This window comes from Primulina huaijiensis, chromosome 9, assembly GCF_012295235.1.
Source record: "Primulina huaijiensis isolate GDHJ02 chromosome 9, ASM1229523v2, whole genome shotgun sequence".
Lineage (NCBI taxonomy): Eukaryota > Viridiplantae > Streptophyta > Magnoliopsida > Lamiales > Gesneriaceae > Primulina > Primulina huaijiensis.
Window position 1 is genome coordinate 21956014 of NC_133314.1, and position 21157 is coordinate 21977170.

The following is a 21157-nucleotide window of genomic DNA, read 5'->3' on the forward strand; positions in this document are numbered from 1 at the left end:
TGTGTTGCTCAAATGAAAGAAGGATACATAAAAAGCGACAGAACTAAACATATTCCTCCTAAGTTCTTCGCATTCACCAATGAGCTTGAGAAGAATAAATGTATTGATGTTCGTCACATTCAATCAAGTGAAAACTCATCAGATCTCTTCACAAAGACACTTCCTACGACAATATTCAGAAAGCATATATATAATATTGGGATGCGCAATCTATGAAATTTGTGAAGAATTGTTCGTATCAACATGAGGGGGAGTTTACGTGACTGCACTCTTTTTCTCTTACTATGGTTTTTATCCCAATGGGTTTTTCCTAATAAGGTTTTTAATGAGACAGTACAAAAACACGTAATGAAGACATCATCGTATCATGATCATCATCACAAGAGGGAGTGTTGAAAATTAATATTTAAAATGTGTATGTTGAATATTTGAATGTTGAAAATAAGAGTTGTAAATATTGAAAATTAGTGTGTGATGATATAGGTAATGATGATTTTATTTTTGAATTATTTGTAAAGATTTTCTATAAATAGATATCTCATTTGTGAAGAAAATCACAATTGAGTTGAGAGAAAAATATTATAGAGTGTGTAGTGTGATAATTTTGAGAGTTTGAGATTTTTACTTTTTATCGTAAATTTTTACTTTTTCACAACATAATTAAAATTATATACTATTTGTGAAAATGAGTGAGAGACTAAATTACAATTTGAAAAAGAGTCAGTCCTACATAATTGGGAAAAATAGTGAGAGACTAAATTACGACTTTTAAATAATGTATTAACGAAAGTAAAAACGAAAACAAATAACAACACAAAAGCAGATCATGGTGCCAAGTTTATTGGCTCTATTACGAATAAACTTAATAATATAGTAAGAGCTGAAATTATAAGTTGAGTTTTGTATATGTATTTTCCCGTCTAAAAATTCATATAAAAAAATAACAATTATGGTTCCTTTGTATATTTGGTTAATGAAAAATAAAAATATATATAGATGACTTTATTTGGAGATTTTGAAGAGAGATTATAATATATGATCTCAAAAAAAATGGAATGATTCTTGAAGATATAATCTTAAAAATATGAAAATGTTTGAGGTTATATACATACTTGTAAGTTGAATTGATGATTATTCTTTGAATTAAAATATCCAAGAAGATCTAAATAAATATTCAATTAATGTCAACCGTATAAGGGTCAAAAAGTTGTCGATTGATTAGTACACGAGAAAATGTCAGATGGAAATTTATTGAACAGACTCGCACAACCAACACTTTCTTGCCTTTGTCTTCTTCTTCTTTTCTTTTTGGCAGTAGAAAGAAATTAAAAAACAAGTTAACAGAATGCGCCGCATGATCAAATGAAATCGTTGGTTGGATCACATGAGGCTCGGGCCGAAAAATGGCAGGCAGAGGCAGAGGCAGAGGCAGAGGAACGAGGTTCATTGCCTCCGGAACTTTGGGCACAGGGGGAGATTGGATACAATTAGAAGTATGAGGATTAGGAGAAAGGACTCGGCGCAAGATCATAATCACACTCGGAATCGGCAGGCATTCGTCCGGGTTTCGTTTGAATGGTTTGTTGAAGGTTATACGATTAGTATCGATCACAATGTCGCTAGAGCTAAAAAATTGTAACAATTCTTGATGATCATAGATTTTTTTTAAAAAAAAAATCTAAATTCATTCAAAAATAAAATTGTTACAATTTTTAAAATCAAAATTTATTATAAGAAATATGGAGATTTTTATATTTTATATCTGGAATATTTTTCCTCTTTAACTTTTTGATTATCAACAAATTATGTCAATTTCCATTAAAATGTGAGGAAAGCCATGATTAATGATATTCAGATATATGAAGAATTATTCTCGTGAAAGATAGACTAACCTGAAATATGGCAAGTGACTCTAAAAAAATAAAGGTAAAATTCAATGCTCTATTTAATGTATAAAATAAAACGTTTCATTGAGCTTAATTTATTTAAGTAATTTTTACAAGGAGAAACACTTCTAATATTTTCTTTAAGTATTTTTAAAAAATGTGAAATAAACTTTGCACAAAAACTCCTATAAACTAATATTATTTTTATGTCAAAAATATTAATTTTTACTATAAGTATAGGCCGGATACTTCGTCTCACATGAAATATACTCATAAATTTTAAATTTAGATTAATGATTAAAAATACTTTTTTTTTGGAAAATAAAAGCTAAACCAGAAGTTTTTTTTTTCTCCAAACAAGTGTTGGAAGCATTATTTCTGACTTTTGAAAGATTTTTTTTTTTATTAGAATTCACACCCCAAATATAATTTTTTCTAAAATGTGCAAATTGATAATATTAACTATTATTTATAGGAATTGATTTTGAAATAATTTAATTTACAATTGATAAATTCTCTCTTAGTTACTATATATTATATTTTTTTTATTGATAATTTTAAATTATAAGTATGCACATATTTTACAAAAATGGGACTTCGTGCACAAACAATGCATGCATAAGTATTTTTTTGTAATTTTTCACATTGTTTTTACAAAAAAAAAATCTAATAAAAAGATTATTAATATTTGGAGGAAGATGAGAAGCAAATCGCGGATCTGTGAACAAATGGGGACGTTTATACAAAAACCCTAGCACTTTTATCTTTTCCAAAGCGTGCAGAAGGGCGAAGTCGCGTTTGAGAGATCTCGCGCAGAACACCGATTTGAATAGCCGTTGGAATTGCACACACTCTCTCCCTCCTCTCTTTCCCTCTTTCTTTTGTTCGGCTGTCTAAAACACATTAATTTTATTCTAAAAATTTGATTTTTCTTTGATAAAAAAGAAAAAAATTCAATTTTTCTTGGGTTTGGAGTAGTTCCATACGCACGTTGTTTTTTGTCCGAGTGATTCAAGTGCTCTGTTATTGTGTTGCGGAGATACTGGAGGTTGTGGGTCTTCATCACGAGGTAAGAGTTCTGTTTTTTTTCTTTTTTGCTTTCTGTATTTGGGGCATTTTTCAAATGTCATGATGTTTGGTGTATCTTTCACCGGGAATCTGATGCCGTTTAAATGATTATTCTCGTCAGGTGCTTGTGTTTTTTGTTAGTTACTCGTGTAAATATCAAAGCACTTGATAACTGGAGGTAATTCATAAGCTTGATTGTGATGACTTTTTTTATTTTTCTTTTTACATTAACTCGTTTTGTATTTGAAAGATGTGATGGGCATGCCTTCTGGTTTATTTTGTACCTTTAAGTTTTTTTCTTTCTTATATATCATGTTTAAGTAGTGGACAAAAAATTAAGTACTCGAGAAGTTTTCTTAGACCAAATATTCATTTACAATCTTTCAGGACTCATAGTTATATAACTTATATCCATGGGGGTAGGTTGAACATATTTCTTGAAAGTTGAATTGTAACGCCGAAGATAGCGAGAAGTTTTGCAGCCTCAAATGACTGAATTTTGGCTGCAACTTTTTTTTATCTCCCAGTTTTTTAGGCAGATAATGAGTTGATGATAGTGCTTAAAAATTTTACCTTTGTCTGATGTCGAGTGTCCCCAAGAAACGAATCAGAATGAGTAAACTACTAAGAGGAATGAAAGTGTAATTGTATCTTTGAAGTTGAAGAATAATGCGTATCACATGAAAGATACTCTCCTGAGAATAATGATAAAACTACTGCCATTGGTAAATAAACCTCTTGGTTGTCTTTTACTCCAGTTCTCGGGATTAAACAAATTTTTTTGGAGTTTGATCAATCCTATTAATTCCTCCATAGCTATTCTTTAAATCATGATACAGTCACCCTTTTTATTCTTATTCCTATAGAAATCTCCTTGCTATTTATTCTGCTAAAATCCCATTTCATGTGAACCCTGTTATTTGTAGAAGCAGCCGCACAGGCTAAATATCATTTGTAACCTTTAAAAGTTTACGACAGTCTATCCTTCTCATCCACAACCCTTCTCTTTCTCAATACAAGGATCAGGATTTGATATTCTTGTCTTGCCTTGAGGGTGGGTGTAATATTTAGGTAAAAATGACAGAGTTGATGAGAAACCGACAATTGCAGAAATAAGAATTTCATTTTATTTCATGAATCTAAAGCATGTAAGCATTCAAGTGGTCCAGAGGATACATTTTCCGAGAAATATAATTTTTTGTTTACTTATGTGCATATAAATATTTTGAACGGTGTTGCTTCAGCGACATGGAAGCGTGCCAAGCTTGTCAGTGGTTAACTCTGTAATTGCCATCTATAACTCTCCATTTTAGGCTCTCGAGGAAATATGGATGCTGAACTTGTTCACACATTGCATCCTGGACCCATTGATGACTCTGTGCTTACCTTACAAGATCATCACCGATCTACATATATATGGAATGGTCAAGACTTTGAGCCTCTGACATGTAGGAGATGTGATGGACACTTTTGGCGCTTGGGTGCCTTGGACCCTCGTGTGCAACAAATGATGCTGAGAGCAGGTTTTTATGGAGTTTACATGGCTGGTCGTATAAGGCTGGATCATGCTTTGATCACTGCATTGGTTGAGAGATGGCGACCAGAGACACATACTTTCCATTTACCAGTTGGTGAGACTACTGTAACACTGCAGGACATTTCTGTGTTATGGGGTCTCCCAGTGGATGGTGAACCTATTACTGGTGTTGATACCAATCGGTCAATGGATGAGTGGCAGGACATTTGTAATGAGCTATTGGGATTTAGACCACCTCCGGAGGACTTTGATCGTGGTCGTCTTAAGATTCGATGCTTGCAAGAGAGATTTAAAATACTGCCTGATGGTGCATTGGAGGATACTGTGAAGTTTTATGCTAGAGCATACATTTTGCAGTTGCTTGGAGGACAGTTGTTGTCAGACATGTCCAATAATAAGGTCAAGTTGATGTACTTGCCACTCCTTAGGGATTTTGAATCGGCTGGTAGGCTAAGCTGGGGTAGTGCTGTCCTTGCTTGTCTCTACCGTGCTTTGTGCCGGGCTACTAAACCTGAGACGTCAGATATATGTGGTCCACTTGTACTTCTGCAGGTATGACTTGCCTTATGCAGATAGTTTCCTTGTTTACATTGGTATTTAATATCTGAACAACAAAACTGAACATGGAGAGATATTTGGTCTTTATGACCATTAATCAGATATGGGCGTGGGAGAGGGTTCCTTTTGTCCGTCCTGGGAGAATAGCACCGCGGGAGCATATATCACCTGATAGGGTTTTAGGGGAGTACCCTTTGCCTGCAGCCCCCTACGGTTCTAGGTATTGACGAAAACATTCCAACAACTTTCTTGTGATGTTCACCCGATTCTCATTATCTTGGGTTTATGGTAAATATTTGTTGCTTGCAGGTGGAATGTTGGTTTCAAGCTTGAGAGCGTTGGCACACATGTACTAGTCTTATATAGAGACCAGCTAGACAATATGAAGGATGACCAGGTTATTATTTGCCTATGTTTGCATTTACCAGCAATATAACACAAGTTTATTAAATTGTATAGCTAGTATTTGAGAGCCATTTCATGTTTTAGTTTGTTTGGGAGCCATATCCCGTCTATATATTGGCCAGTCTCCCCGATTATTGCCTATCTGGACGAAGAATTTGGCAGACAGTGTCTCCTCTCATTTGTTTCGACGTGGTTGAATTCCACCATCCCGACCGTGTCTTGCGTCAATTTGGGCAGCAACAAACCATTCCTGCAGTTTGTGACACAATCCCAGACATCCATTTGACTGATCGTCGTGGGAGACAGAATTATGATTGGGCCCAACATCACAGGCAATTTGTTGATATGTGGACAGACCGCTGTGCTCGCATTGTATCTGCGCCTCCCATTGAGTCTCCAATAGATCAGAGTGAGCCATACATGATATGGTACAGGAAAATTACTCGGTTGTTGATTGGTAATCCTGCTTCTCGACCAAATACCGGATACCAGGGGGTTGGAGGAGCAATGGAGGCAATGGTAAATTGCTTTGATCTGATTAACCATGTTCCTATCACATTGTTTTTATGGTTGCGTACTTGAGTTGATAGTTTGTTAATGTGTCCAGGCACAGAGCTTGCAGAATATATACCATCGTGCCAGTGATGCCATGCGCCAAGGCCATGAGGCCTTGGGAGAAAATGTCCTTAAGGAAATCCAGGATATATGTGAATATTCTCTGAGAATAGCTCATGAGGATCATCGTCTCGCTGTTCGCCCAGATTTTTGTGCACCATCTCCGGCTGCAACCCTATTTATTCAGCCTAAAGGACAGAGGGGCAGGCCAAAAAGAAGGGGTGCCCATGCTGGTGGATTATTGGCTGAGAGCCGTAAAAGATGTTTAAACATGCCAGGAATGTTTTCTACCTCTCTGGCAATGTCTCATTCTCCTCTATCCTTAAATCTTGATCTCCCAGATACGCCTCAGACGTGGGATTCCTCACTGAGTGCACCTGAATACGCGGATATAACAGATCAAAGCACAATGAAATTGGATCCTGAAGCTACAGGTGAGGTTGCTTGTCCACCGTTCTCTAAATTTTACATTTTCACATTGAATTTTCATACAGCTGCATAACAATAAATTGTTAGCGCCGTATTGTTCGAAGCAAAGTACGAATCTTATCATCCTCGATAAATTGCAGAAACCACAAATCCGATATTTGAGGCCCTTGTCAAGATTCAAGGTATTTGTTCTGTTGCTTTGAGAATGCGTAATGGAAACCAGGCCACGCTAACAACACAGGATATGGTTCTGGTTGGCCCTAAAACAAAACGTTGCAAGCCGAGGAGGAGAGGTGGAATGAGTGGATCTTTCGGTGGTGTAAGTGCAGGGGTCAATTCTTATTATCCGTACGCCTCTGTACCGTCATCCCCAACACCGTCTGTTTCATTGGGACCTGATGGTTCCCCTTCACTCCATAATATTTCTGGACAGGATGTTGAACCATTGGTTACACCGTTCTCAAGCTACTCCCCATTGCCTGAACTACAAGACAGCTTACAGTCTGAGATGATAGAGTTGGACACCATAACTGGAAGTAGAGAAGCGTCACCATCCTCTGTCCACCCATCTGGGCTAGATCTTCCATGTGTTCCATCCGTCAATGAAAATCCAATTTTTCCGACGGGTACAGAAGCAAATTTTTTGAGTGATACTGGGCCGTTGCTAACAAAATCTGCAGATACTGGAGCACAGAACACAGGAGTAGAAGAGAACAGAGGGATGGAAGTTATGCCATCCAATGCTAACCATACCGTATCAGAAGATGTACAGACTCCAGTACAGCTGGATCATGGTGATCCTGCCAATTCTAACAAAATTTCTCCCGCTCCTCCTCCGATTGATTACAATTCCTGTCAGCATCCATTGCAGGAGCCTAATTTGTCACCTGTCCATCCAGACCGTGATGGGGTGGAGAGTGAGGTCAATGAACCTGATGACCATTCCATGTCTGAGCCTCGTGTGTTGGTGCCCCCTGATCCTGAGACTCCAGTACCGTCAGACTCTACTACCCCTGAAAAGGAAGACTCGAAGCCCTCCATTCTGCAGGGTGGTACAAATATTCCTGAATTGTCTTCGCCGAAGCATCAAAATCCAATTTTACATATGGTTTCTGATGAAGTGGTAACTGGTGCTGGAGGTAAAAGGAAAGGGCATGCCACTGATGATTCGAGTCAAACACTTGAAACAGTTGTGAGTTCACCTGATCAAAATGCTGTAGGCGAATCATCTTTTAAACCTTCACTTGAGGGCGAGATCCAAATTAGCCATACCGAGCCAGTCTCAGTCAAAGAGGATGGCCGGAAGACATATAAGAGACAAAGGCGTTCTGCGCCCAAGCAGCGGCAGTAGACATTCCTTTTGTAGCTCCTATGTTAAATGTGGAGATAGGTTGCTATGAATTTATAATCTCATCCTATACACTGATGCTACTTGATATTTTCTGCTGCGTTAATAAATCGGACAATTCATGTTATAACCTTAATGGGAATACGGATATAAAGCCTCGGTAGTTCTTACTTTTCTTTTTGTTTCTCACCTTGAGATTTGGGCTTTGCTGAAACCATCTGATATAAATAGTATGCTTTTTTAATGGTTTAGCTTTATACTGAGTTTTTCTATACCAAGGTGACAATTTTTATGGAATTTTATATTTTGTGTGAGAAAAAATAATACAAAGTTGAGTCTTGGACGAGCATATGTAATACCATCCAATTTGATTTCCGTTTACCATTCATTACAAGTTTACAACTGATGCATGAAATTAGACGTGGTGCATGAGCTAACTTCATGTATACTGGACAATCAAATTGATTGTTATGTCTCTTGTGAGTGATAAGCGATAATATTAAGAAAAACAAAGGTAATCCCTTTGAGGTTCTTTTATTGGTGATAACAGAAACATATGAAAAAGTACAACTGTATGGTAAGATAAGTGTTCATTAATTCAAAAAGTGGTGTTTGAAAACCTTGCAATTATTTGGTCTTATATAAATTTTTCTTTCGTGAGTTTGACAAGTTTCAGTTTAATCTTGTAATTTTTAATTTTTGGTCATTTCAGTTCTTTTCGGCTAAGTGTTTATTAGGGTTAGGGGTGATCACGGTACTTTTGTGCGGTTTTTTAAGAAAAATCTAAAATTAATCGTCAGTCGATTAGTCTTATTAAAAAAATAATTTCTTTTGTGGTTGGTTTGTGTTTTTTTAGTGATCAAATAGAATCGAAAATAATAGAATATATATTTAAATTGATTTGAAAACAATACAGTGTATTTCAAATATGAAATATATCTCAAATCATAAAAAATAAAACTAGATGAAACAATATTCAAAATCAAAATATTTGTACTAAAAAAAAATACTCTAACAAATACAATATCAATATGTCGAATATTTAAGAAGATGAGTTTTTTTTATCAGGAGTAAGAATTTTTGTCTGATAGTAATAAATTGAATGACAACTTATTTAATTGACTATGTTGTTTACATGACTCTAAGCTAAATACTATGGCAAGTGGTTTAAAAAGGATGATTTGGTGTGTTTCTTGACAAAATAACTTCATCATGTATACGGTACTGTTTATGATTATTATTGTCTAATCGTAGTTTTTAGAAAAAGTGAGGAAAAAAGGTGTAGTGCAATTCGGTTCAGCAGTTAATATAAAATTCTGATCATCTCTAATGTTGATGTAACACTACATACATTAGCGATAAATCGACGTCATGTTAGTGTCACATATAAAATGTTCAGAACCATAAAAATAAAAAAACAGAGTAAAACTGAAACTCAATAACATATAGATCAAACATAACATTAATATATTAAAATAATCGATCATTCAAATCCAAATTCATTTCCACTGTATGAATCTTATTATAATTATTTGATTTATCACGTTTTGCTATTTTTGTTGTTTGAATTGCTATTGATATGTTTTTGATTGTGAAAAAAGTGTGCACATGTAGACAAGGAAATCGGGCAAAGCATCTCCTTCAGCAAGATATGTATCCCATAAACGATTTCGATAATCTAATTCAGCTCGGACATGCAGTAGCTACTTCTTTCCATATGACAGATGCAGTCTAAATCAAGGTCCAGCCTTTCCTTCACATATAACATTGAATTATCGTGTCCTTCCATTGTAAAACACATTCCATTACTAGTATTTTCACGTGGTAAAATGTTCCGAATTAACATCCGATTATCACGTCGATAATACTCATTCTACATCACAACTCAGATGGTCTTTGATTCAAGAAATGTTTAGCATAAGACTGACTTATAAGCAGAAATTGGTGCAAGTATTGAAGTGATGTTCCAAAGAATTGGACATCAGAAAATCATTTCAACTAAATAATTGAGTTACTACAACTAGCAAGAGTTCAATGTGCATCCAAAGGAAAACTTGTCAGTGTATGAATGCCCATACATTTGCTTGCATATATGCTTTAAACCCTGTGATAGAGCTAAAACATTGCATGCAACGTGCCTTTAAGAATCTTTATTTCAACTGAATTTTAGGAAAAAAGATTCAAAAGAAATACCAAAAATGAAGATTCAACAGCATCTGCAGTTAATGTGTTATTCACAAACATTTAGCTAAATAATTTTTAGTCAATCCAGACTCATACTATGCTGCAAATAAAAATCAAAAGGTGGAACATTTAAAGAATTTATCAGCAGGAGTAACTATTAAATATGAGCCTGTGAAGCACATAAATTTGTTGAAAAGAAGCCATATAAACATCAGGCTAAAACTCTATGATCGAAAAACATTTTTCTATTCAAATCAAAAGGACAAGAGTAGATTACATATTAAATTTGCCTAAATCCGTATTCTCAAGTATCCAAATTTAGGAACAGTATGACCACATGATAACTGGCGATAGGCCAATATACATGATTATTCATACTAAGGTCACAAATGCGCAAAAGGCTAAAAATATAACTAATATTAAAAATCAATTTTGCAATACCTGAAATGTCTGCATTTCAAATTTTCAATTGTCATAGTTTCTTTGAAAAACATTGAAATCTTATTAAAAGGTGCCATTATGAATATAAAGTAAGAACAAAGTTTAGATAGGGTGAATAAAATTTTTAAAATATTTTCTTGAAAAGCGAGCTGTTATAACAGTTTTTAGGAAGTTAAAACAAATATTCTCGAACGGCTAGTTTCACTGGACCAATAAAGATAAATAAGTACGAAAACGATCCGGTTTTACTAGTGATGCGATATATATCCAAACAAGACAACAATTAATAAGTGGCGGCTGGAAATTTCCATTAAATTTCCTTTTGTTTTTTTCGGCTTTAGCTCGAATAGGCTCTGAAAGTAGTTTGACTTAATTCACTTTGGGAAAATTCAGTCACATTGGGAGTTGGTGAAGTACTGTTCTTCCATGCTATAACGGGTAGTTTCAGAATGATTGGAAGTAAAGTATCAACTTTGATTTGCTCACTTCTGACCGACAATTGGATGATAACGGTCTTTATAAAATATTTCTCCAGTCATAACTCAAATAATCTGTAGCTTGAAAAGAATACAGAGCTTGAGCGATTGAACTTTGCATCAGCGGTTGAAAACCTGAAATATAAGAAAATAGCGGCTGGTTTTCTGAAACAACTCGATGCTGTTAAAAAAAATATTTTAACATCATGTTTGAGTGTTTTTTATAGTTTATTTTTCAAAAAATATAAAAGTTTAAGGAGAAAATCATTTTGACAAAATATAAAAATCATGTATTTAAGAGATTAAAATTCATTACTATAAAATAGCTTATTCGACAATAATAAAATAAATCTCATTAAGTGCGATAATTAGACTGCATTAAGATAAGATTACCTCAAAATTAAAACAGAAAAGATATAAATATAAGATCAAGATAATAAGCATAACATTCAATAAAAATATCTCCTGATGATTTCCAATTATTTTTTTACACCTTACATCCTGAAATTATATAATTCTTACCAAGAACAATACAAACAGCCAAAGAAAATCATGGTAATAAATTTTGGTATATTTTATTGTGTTATTGAGTATTTTTTTTAAAAAAATATTTAATTATTAAATATATCAATGTATATCATATTTATCCTCCAAGATTTATAATCTTTTGATTTAATATTATACTAGCTTTAAGTGTACGACACATTGTGTGTACAAATTAAACACTCCACAAAAAATCTTGTGGGACGGTCTCACAGTTCAATTTCGTGGGTCGAATCTCTTATTTGTGTCATCCATGAAAAAAGTATTACTTTTTATGCTAAGAGTATTACTTTTTATTGTGAATATCGATAGGGTTGACCCGTCTCACAGATAAAAATTCGTGAGACCATCTCACAAGAGACTTACTCTAAACACTCCCATGCGATGCAATAACAAAAGGGCTATTTTAGGAAAAGTTTCATCAATAAAATTATACGATGATAATATAATTATAATTTTAAATAGAATTTCACCAAATCAATTTTAAGTTAGTTAATATAGACGATTTTGCCTGAGTTGTGTATTATAGTATAGTAAGATACTTTTTTTTTTATTATTTTATAAAATTCAAAAAAACTTAACACATTATAACCCAATAAAGACAGAACAATATTAAACAAATACCCACGATGTATATTTTGTGAGATCGTATAAATGCATGATATTAATTGACAAATACTATTTCATATAATCTCCTTCGATATGTAAGCTTTAATTAAAAAAAATTACCCAAATATTTGTTTTTACTTGTGATGATTCTACATGTATGTGCATACATAAATGAAGTAATCAGCCATGTTATACTAATTTTTTGTGGAAAAGATTAATTAATAAAGAAAGTAAAAAATCTAGCTAGCTACTCTAGACATTTTGTTGGATATTGTAAGTTTAATGAACGAGAATTAAGCAAAGACAGATAGAAAACTCGAAACAAAAATATTAAAAGAAAAATCGACGCTCCCAAGCAGCAGGGGAAGCGCTAGACTGCCCAAAGTGATTTTCCAGGCAGCAAGTGCTAAGCTGGGGGAGCCGAGGCAGGGGCGGAGGAGAATTTAAGTATGGACAAAGGTTTCGGCAAAATTATTGGCAAAAATGTTTAGGTGGTCTAGTCCAACAAAAATATATACATGTAAGAACTATCAAATTCTAATTTAATAGAAAATATGGTGTTGTTTTTAAAATATTTTTCAATTTCCAACATGTCTTATCTTATTTGCTTGGTGATACATTCATTTTCATGCATGTTTTTAATAATATAGTTTTTGCAATTTTGAATTTGATATTGATAGATGATATATGATTTTACATATTTCTTTATCTTGAATGTGGTTGAATCGGTTGGTTTAAGGGGATTTTTTTATTTTGGTATGAACATTTGTCATGTGATGAATGATTGAAAAGTGTACGGTAAAATATCTACATGAATTTTTGTGTTGAACTCTTGCAAGTTGGAGGTTTTTGTCCAGCTTAAAGTTTTCACATTGCTGAAATAGAATAATATAATTTTACGACTCTGTAACTAATATATTAGCAAAAATAATATTTCTAAATTTTGAGATTTTATTTTGCCAATTTATTATATGTTTCTAAGTTTTTTGGGCAAAGAAAAAAGTTTATAATATTTTCATTTTGATTTAAAAATATTTTTTAATTTATACATGATTATGAAATCAAAAGTAAAACAACCATTAATAGTAGATGTTTTAGATTGAATATAAATTATCTTTTTAATTTTACAAAATTCTTTATATTTTTTAAATGTACTTAGTTTCATTAATATATTGATTAGTAGCTCGAGCTCGTAATCAAGCCGAGCTCGAGTATTTTATGAGTCTGCTTGAGCAACTGGATACATTATCGAGTTGAGCTCGAAAATTACTACTTGAATCGAGCTCGAGCACGAGTAGTTGAATTTTTTCGAGTCAAACTCGCTAGATTGCACCCGTAGTGGAATGAGATATTTCAGTAAAACAATAACATCTTAGATGATGATGTATTTGATATTAATATTCACTCGATATTTATGTTACAATACTATAAATTAAGAGACGTTGTTCCCTTGATTTTGGGTAATTGTCGATTGTGGTTTTTTACTTTGGTATCTTGACATTGATTGAATGAAATATTTCATAGGATTCTCTCTCAATGTTAAATTAATAAATAATTTGTGAGGTTTTATCGGCATGCTCTTCATTCTCATTTAGTGATGATTTTGGTTTTTTTTTTTTTCTATCTTTGGTATCTTGAATTTGATTGAATGAAATATTTGATAAGATTCTCATTTGTTGTCAAATTAATAAATAATTTGTGAGGTTTATTCGCGTGCTCTTCATTCGCATTTATTGATTTTGTTGTGCTCAAAAAAACGCTTGAGATTTGACTTTAATATTAGGTTCCTAGGTACTATTATTGACAAATTAATTACATAGTATCTCACGCTTGCCCATTATTGCACTCAATAATTGCACTATTTATGATCAATGAGAATTGAACTCGTGACATTGGCTCTGATATCAATTACAACACCGAGTATCCCGTTTTACCAAAAGATATAGCTTGTAGTAACGGTGCAATTCAAATATTTTAAATCATACAACAGCTCAAGATCATGGTACGATAACTCTCCCAGCAGAGACGATTATTGCACTCAACATGATATGTTGATATCATCATAAATAGGATATCAAGGTAAACTAATTGGTTAATAGATTTTTTAAATTATTAATCTCTTAGTATATTTTCAAGAATTTTATTATAGAAATTATCTTTAGTGTGTTTGGTATGAGTCCTTTCTTATTAAAAAAAAGACTCTTATTTTTAATTAATTTTATGAATATTTATATATATATAATCATATTTTTTTGGATCAATTAAGTTTTTGTGAATTAACAAAAGCTACTTAATTAAAGAGAAATTAGTATAGTCTAGACGAACTGAATTCATTAAGGGAAACTGAACATTCTTGAGTAACTGAGTGTTTCCCATGCAAACTGATCTTCGAGCCCAACCGATCTGCAAGCCTAACTGAGTATTGGAAGACATACCGATCATAGACAACTGGTTGTAGGATTTTCAACGGACACTATCTGAAGATTATCAGTTCATTCCATGTTAAGGTCCAGAGCTCAGCTGACAAGTCAGATAAAATTTTCCATACTAACAACTTTTTTTTACATGTTTAACGTCAGAGTCAATATGCATTATCCCAAATGTATTATTTCTCATAAATGACGATGACATGACATAACGATATCTCTATTTGAGAACGACTATTAGATTGAAAAAGGTCGGCCATTTAGATCGAAACATATAAATGTATCAGTTGAATGAACTTTCAATCTATCTAACGATTTGCATTCTTACGTATTAAAGTTCAAAAGCTTTAAGATTCCAACCATTCAAAAAACTTGTTCAGCACACACTTATATTCATTTCTCTGATCAATGAATATCAGTTTGTGCATAGCATTTTTGTTTAGAAATAATTGTAATTGACAGTAAGAGTCTTACTGCTCATCTTGTTTAAGTTGTGAGAAATCTAATAGTTTCAGTAGGTAAGAGATAAGACTTGCTGAAGTGATATGTTGTAAACCATTTTTAATTACCAAAGTCTTCTAGTGAATATCTTTCCTGATTAGAAGAAGATGTGAAGTAGAAGTTATTCAAGTCTTCGAATATGTAGAAAACATTTCATGCATTTACTTTTTGCATTTTCAATTTGCTAGTCGAACTGATATCTCGACCTTGTTATTTTAAGTTGTTCGAACCATTTCAATGAACCTATTTCCTCGCAATACCCAACTACTGGTTTTAAAGCTCAACCGACGAGAATTATAATTCAATGTTGCTAACCGGGGAGTTCAGAAGGCTCGAACTGGGTTCCGATGGCCCGAATCGAGCCTTATCCTCAGTATGTTGTTTTCTCATTCATTTTCTAGTTTGTATATATCACGCCTGTAACTCGAGGTTAGTCGACACCAGCGTTATTAACTATCACAAAATTGAAAACAACAAGCTTCTATGTCAAAATCTAGTCAACCAGTTTATAAATCATAATCAACATTATCGTTACTACATAAAATTTTCCAAAACATAAAAACACTCACAGAACGCCTTACAACTTGAATTAAAATAAAGAATTAAAAGAAACGTAATTAAAATAGACTTCTAGATTCCTCTCTATTATCAGCCCTAAGATTGATCATGTTCTTCTTCCTTGATTTGTTTTTCAGACTGATTTGGGAGGAAAAGTAAGGGTGAGTGATATGGTCGTCACTCATCAAGTAGGGATTGTTCGAACACATACATAACAAAGTTTGTATACATTTAGTATGAGCATAAATGTAAACATAAAATTGGCCTATATAATGAGATTCTTCTATTTTCCATAGTTTACTGATATTAGTATCTAATTTTAACTTCTCTAATGAGGCGATGTCATATAACAGTTAAAATCTTACTGTATAACAGTCATAAACTTATCTTATGTTAGGATTTCTATCCATATCCAGTTGAATTCTTACATTGCCAAAACATGAGGTATCATATCACAAGAATGTGAATAATAATATAAAAATAATAATAATAACGCTCGACTGAAAATTTCAAAACACACGAAGTCATAAAAAATTTATTAGTTTTAAAAAAGTCAATGTGCCTTAGTTTTGCTTGAAGAATTTGAAGACCACATGAGAATCACGCAAATGACACTTCAAAAATGCAGCCTCACTTCGGACAGAAAATCAGTCGTCTTGCGGAATTATTGAATCGTTAGATTGAGCTTATATTTGCACGTACAGTACATCCACAAGCAAGTCAAATAAATTGTTAATGGTGGATATTAGGTTTGAAAGAATTTTTGACTTGTCTATGTACAAAAAACAGTAAGTATGTTATTATCGTCAAGAATATGAATAGTTTCTTGCGGAGACATTATACAAAAAAATATCTTTTGGATTTGACTGAAATTTAGATTTGTTTTTCAAAACATATAATAGAGTTTTCGGAATGATGGAGATTGGATTATAAGCAATGTAGGGATGAAATTAATTTTCCAAATATGGATAGAACTTCAATGAATGCAACAACATTTCGCTAAAAACTTCAAATTTTTGCACAAGGTGACTCTCGAAGTTTTTAGTATTTCTTGCGTGAAATGGTGTGATTTTTGAGTGGAGGGCGCTAGAATATTTATTAGCGGTGATGTGAAAATCCTATCATAACTCGTTTGATATTTTTTCCATAATTTGACATAATTCTTCAATACATATTGTCTTGCCATAAGTTTGGTTGTATGAATTTCGAAAATATATATTGGCTTTGGTGGTTGAACATAAATTGTTTTCTTGTGCAGATTCATGATGCACCTAGACTGAACTGAATTTACTAGTTTCCTTGGTGAGCAAAAGTTGTCTTGCATTTATTATTTTTTTTCCAAAATTGATTGATATCATAGACTTAAATTTTGAAATTCTTGAATGTATTGTACTGGATTTTCGAATTTATTATTTTTACAATAATATCATAATTCAAAAATATATGTCTATAATAATATAAACAAAATACATGTCCTAAAATATATATATGTCGCACAAAATAAGAAGAGGTCAGCCTACAAATAAGGAAACATACTATTTATATATATATATATGTGTGTGTTNAAAGTTGGTGTCCTCATAGTATTAGAGCATCATACTTAATATAATAGTATAGATATATGTATGTATGTATATATATATGTATGTATATATATATGTATTGTATGTATATATATATGTATTGTATGTAAATAAGAAGAGGTCAGCCTACAAATAAGGAAACATACTAAAAATCCCATACTCGTCAATAAACAAATCAAAGATTCAGAGTAAAAAGAATTTTAAATTTTGAAATAAGGAGAGGTCAGCCTACAAATAAGGAAACATACTAAAAATCCCATACTCGCCAATAAACAAATCAAAGATTCAGAATAAAAAGAATCTTAAAATTTTGAAATGCATCCAACAGAATAATTCCGTTCTTTGGTAATTGGTCAACCATTGAATATTGGTAGTTCTTTACCATATTTAGAAAACAATTTGACAGCCAATAATGATTAGGACAATGAAGGAGGTGGAGAATCAACACAAAAAGAACCGCTTATATATGATGTAACAAACACTATATAACAAGGTTGTGGGATCATTGACATAGTTGAGGGATTCACATTGGCTGTTTGCTTTTCTAAATAGTTGAAAATCAAGCAAGAAATGGCTAACGTCGACGGTGGCACACTCCCTCAAGGCGACGAATCGCCCAAGAAGCATCACACAAATCTTGAAGTTACTGGTACTACGGATGCCATTACATTGTCCATTATATGTTGTTCTACTTGCATATTAGCATTATTTTATGATGAAAACCGATTAATATATATATATATATATACTGGAAGACCAAAGTTTTGTTAGTTGAAGGCTGATGCCTGCTCGCCCCATAAACACATGAAGACGTGACATGAAATATAAGGTTTCATGCTAGTGTTCACTCTTTGATGAGCTAATCTAGAAATGTTGTACAAATCATGCAGATGAAGATGAAGATTACTGTCCAATTGAACAAGTGAAGCTGACTGTACCGGCAACCGATGATCCCACAATGCCTGTCCTGACGTTCAGGACATGGTTTCTTGGCCTAATCTCATGCGTAATGCTGGCCTTTGTCAACCAGTTCTTTGGTTATAGACAGAACAGCCTCTACATTTCTGCCGTAACTGCACAGATTGTCTCTCTCCCGGTCGGAAAGTTCATGGCAAGAGTGCTGCCTACAAGGACTTTTCATGTGCCGCTGACAAACTGGTCATTTTCTTTGAATCCAGGGCCTTTCAATCTTAAAGAGCATGTCTTGATCACTATATTTGCGAGTTGCGGTTCATCTGGTGTTTATGCTGTTGGCATCATTACCATTGTCAAGGCCTTTTACCACCGTCAGCTCAATCCGTTTGCTGCCTGGATGTTGGTCCAAACTACGCAGGTAACTATTGTTGCGTGTTCTCTATACCTGTAGCATAAAGAGGTCGTTCTATGTTACTTTGAACTGATGCTTGTTTTTGGTTTCCTTGTTTCGGGTTTGTATCAGATGCTTGGATATGGCTGGGCTGGATTGTTTAGGAAAATTTTGGTGGACTCCCCTTTCATGTGGTGGCCCGAAAACCTGATTGCTGTGTCTTTATTCAGGTGGTATACATATGCACACATACACATTTATCTCATTATTTTTATTCAACAGAGAAAAAACTCTAACGGAGAAGGATCTGATCTGTTCTTTTCCATTTTTTTAGAGCACTGCATGAAAAAGAAAAAAGACAGAAGGGAGAACTTTCAAAGCAACAATACTTTATTGCGGTCTTTGTGGCAAGCTTTGCGTACTACTTAATCCCAGCCTATTTCTTCCCTTCAATATCTGCCGTCTCTATTGTGTGTTTGATTTGGAAAGATTCCATACTCCCTCAACAACTTGGCTCTGGTTTGCATGGTATGGGAATCGGTTCATTCTCCTTGGACTGGTCTGCAATTGTGAGCTTCTTAGGCAATCCCATCTCATCTCCTGGATTCGCCATTATTAACACCCTTGTCGGATTTTTCCTGGTTATGTATGTCATGACCCCATTGACCTATTGGCTTAATGCTTATGACGCCCAAAAATTCCCAATCTTTTCTTCCCACACATTTGATCACACCGGTCAGCCTTATAACATCTCTCGTGTGCTCAATCCTAAGACTTTTGATCTTGATATACCTGGCTATGAAGGTTACAGCAAACTGTATCTTAGTGTTTTCTTTGCCTTCACTTATGGTCTTGGCTTTGCAAGTTTGGCTGCTACCGTATCACATGTTGGACTCTTCCATGGAAAGTGAGAATATTTAATTTCTGTTTTGAAATCAATTCTGAATATGTCACTTGCGTTTACATTAAGACAAATTTTCTGTTATGATATGCATTCAGAACAATTTGGTCGCTGTGGTCAAAGGCGAAGGACAACCTGCACGGGAAAATGGATGTGCACACGAGGTTAATGAGGAAGAACTACGGCCAAGTACCGAACTGGTGGTTCTTTGCCATTTTGGCTGCAGTATTTGGTCTTAGTCTGTATGCTTGTGAAGGTTTTGACAAGCAGCTCCAACTCCCATGGTGGGGGCTGATAATGGCCTGTGTAATGGCTTTCTTCTTCACTTTGCCAGTCGGAATTATACAAGCCACGACAAATCAGGTATATCAACATGTTGTGCGATTCTTGAATATGTGTTCTCTTACCACTTCCCCACGAACTCTTTATAGCAATGATCTCATTCCATTGTTGTGCAGCAAATAGGGCTAAACATTATAACTGAGATGGTTATAGGTTATGTCTACCCTGGAAGACCTCTGGCAAATGTAGCATTCAAGACTTACGGCTACATTAGCATGACACAAGCACTTGGGTTCTTAAGCGATTTCAAGTTAGGCCATTACATGAAAATTCCTCCAAAATCCATGTTCGTCGTTCAGGTAACACAACAAAAAACTCATCAAGTGATTCGACTGTCACAAAAACAGCTCTGACCTCTTTTTCCAAATGGCAGTTGGCAGGAACCGTAGTTGCGTCATGCGTGTGCTTTTCCACATCTTGGTGGCTCCTCACGTCGATCGAGCATATTTGCGAGCCTTCTTTACTTCCAGATGGTAGCCCATGGACTTGCCCTGGTGACGACGTATTCTACAACGCTTCGATCATATGGGGAGTCATTGGACCACTCCGAATGTTCACTAGCCACGGAGTTTATGGAGCGATGAACTGGTGGTTCGTCGCCGGTGCACTAGCACCTGTGCCAGTTTACCTGTTGACACGGAAATACCCCGAAAAGAAGTGGATCAGATTAATCAACGCACCCCTCATCTTGGGAGCTACAATGAGTATGCCACCTGCGAGATCGGTGAACTACATTATGTGGGGTATTGCTGGAATCTTCTTCAACATATATATCTTCAGGGTGCACAAGAAATGGTGGGCGAGGCATGCCTACATTTTGGCTGCAGCGCTGAATGCTGGGATCGCATTCATGGGGGTGCTGCTTTTCTTTTCGCTGCAATCGTATGGAGTCAATGGTCCAGAATGGTGGGGTTTGGACGCCGATGATCATTGTCCGTTGGCTACCTGCCCCACTGCTCCTGGAGTCGTCGCTAAAGGCTGTCCTGTTCATTAACCCACTTCCATGCATCCGAGGATACTGATCGATATTCGCATTGTACAGTTGTCTTTTTTTTTTTTCTTTTTAAAATTTTAGTATTTGTATTGTGGGAGCAAGATTAGAACTTTAATTATTTATTTGGTAAAAATAAATTTCAATTCCAAAATAGGTGTAATAAAAATAAATTGAAGGAATCAGTTGCGTACATCATTTAAAAAAAAAAAGAATTTGCGAAAATCTTCACATGTAAATATAATAATACAATAATTTAATAAATTAAAACAATTATTAAATATTATATTTTTGCACAATATAAAATCTATTACTATTTAAAATACTAACAAGAATGATGGAAATATCGACAATTGTAAAGAGATGAAAAACTTTACCTATAAATACATTTAGAAAATCATTGTATGAGTTTGAAAAGCTTATTATTTGTGTCTGGTTCGTGTTAGATAA

At 34.1% G+C, this 21157-nt stretch overlaps 2 protein-coding genes across 4 annotated transcripts; both read left to right on the top strand.

Annotated features, from left to right (window-relative positions):
* Positions 1-2584: 2584 nt before the first annotated feature.
* Positions 2585-7972, top strand: LOC140984781 (serine/threonine-protein phosphatase 7 long form homolog). Of its 3 annotated transcripts, none has more exons than XM_073452399.1 (8): positions 2585-2955; positions 3076-3132; positions 4199-5043; positions 5151-5269; positions 5359-5446; positions 5539-5973; positions 6062-6503; positions 6639-7972. In XM_073452399.1, exons 3-8 carry the CDS (start codon positions 4282-4284, stop codon positions 7847-7849), a joined length of 3057 nt encoding a protein of 1018 aa, XP_073308500.1. In that variant the 5' UTR covers positions 2585-2955; positions 3076-3132; positions 4199-4281; the 3' UTR covers positions 7850-7972. The 3 variants fall into 3 exon arrangements, with proteins under 3 accessions (XP_073308500.1, XP_073308499.1, XP_073308501.1); XM_073452398.1 differs by having other exon boundaries at positions 4268-5043; XM_073452400.1 differs by lacking the exon at positions 3076-3132 and having other exon boundaries at positions 4268-5043.
* Positions 7973-17602: 9630 nt separating this feature from the next.
* On the top strand, positions 17603-20735 carry LOC140984266 (oligopeptide transporter 1-like). The gene is made up of 7 exons (XM_073451545.1): positions 17603-17816; positions 18058-18500; positions 18606-18703; positions 18808-19380; positions 19473-19737; positions 19833-20015; positions 20090-20735. The coding sequence occupies exons 1-7, from the start codon at positions 17738-17740 to the stop codon at positions 20708-20710; spliced, it is 2262 nt and encodes a 753-aa protein (XP_073307646.1). The 5' UTR covers positions 17603-17737; the 3' UTR covers positions 20711-20735.
* Positions 20736-21157: the final 422 nt, after the last annotated feature.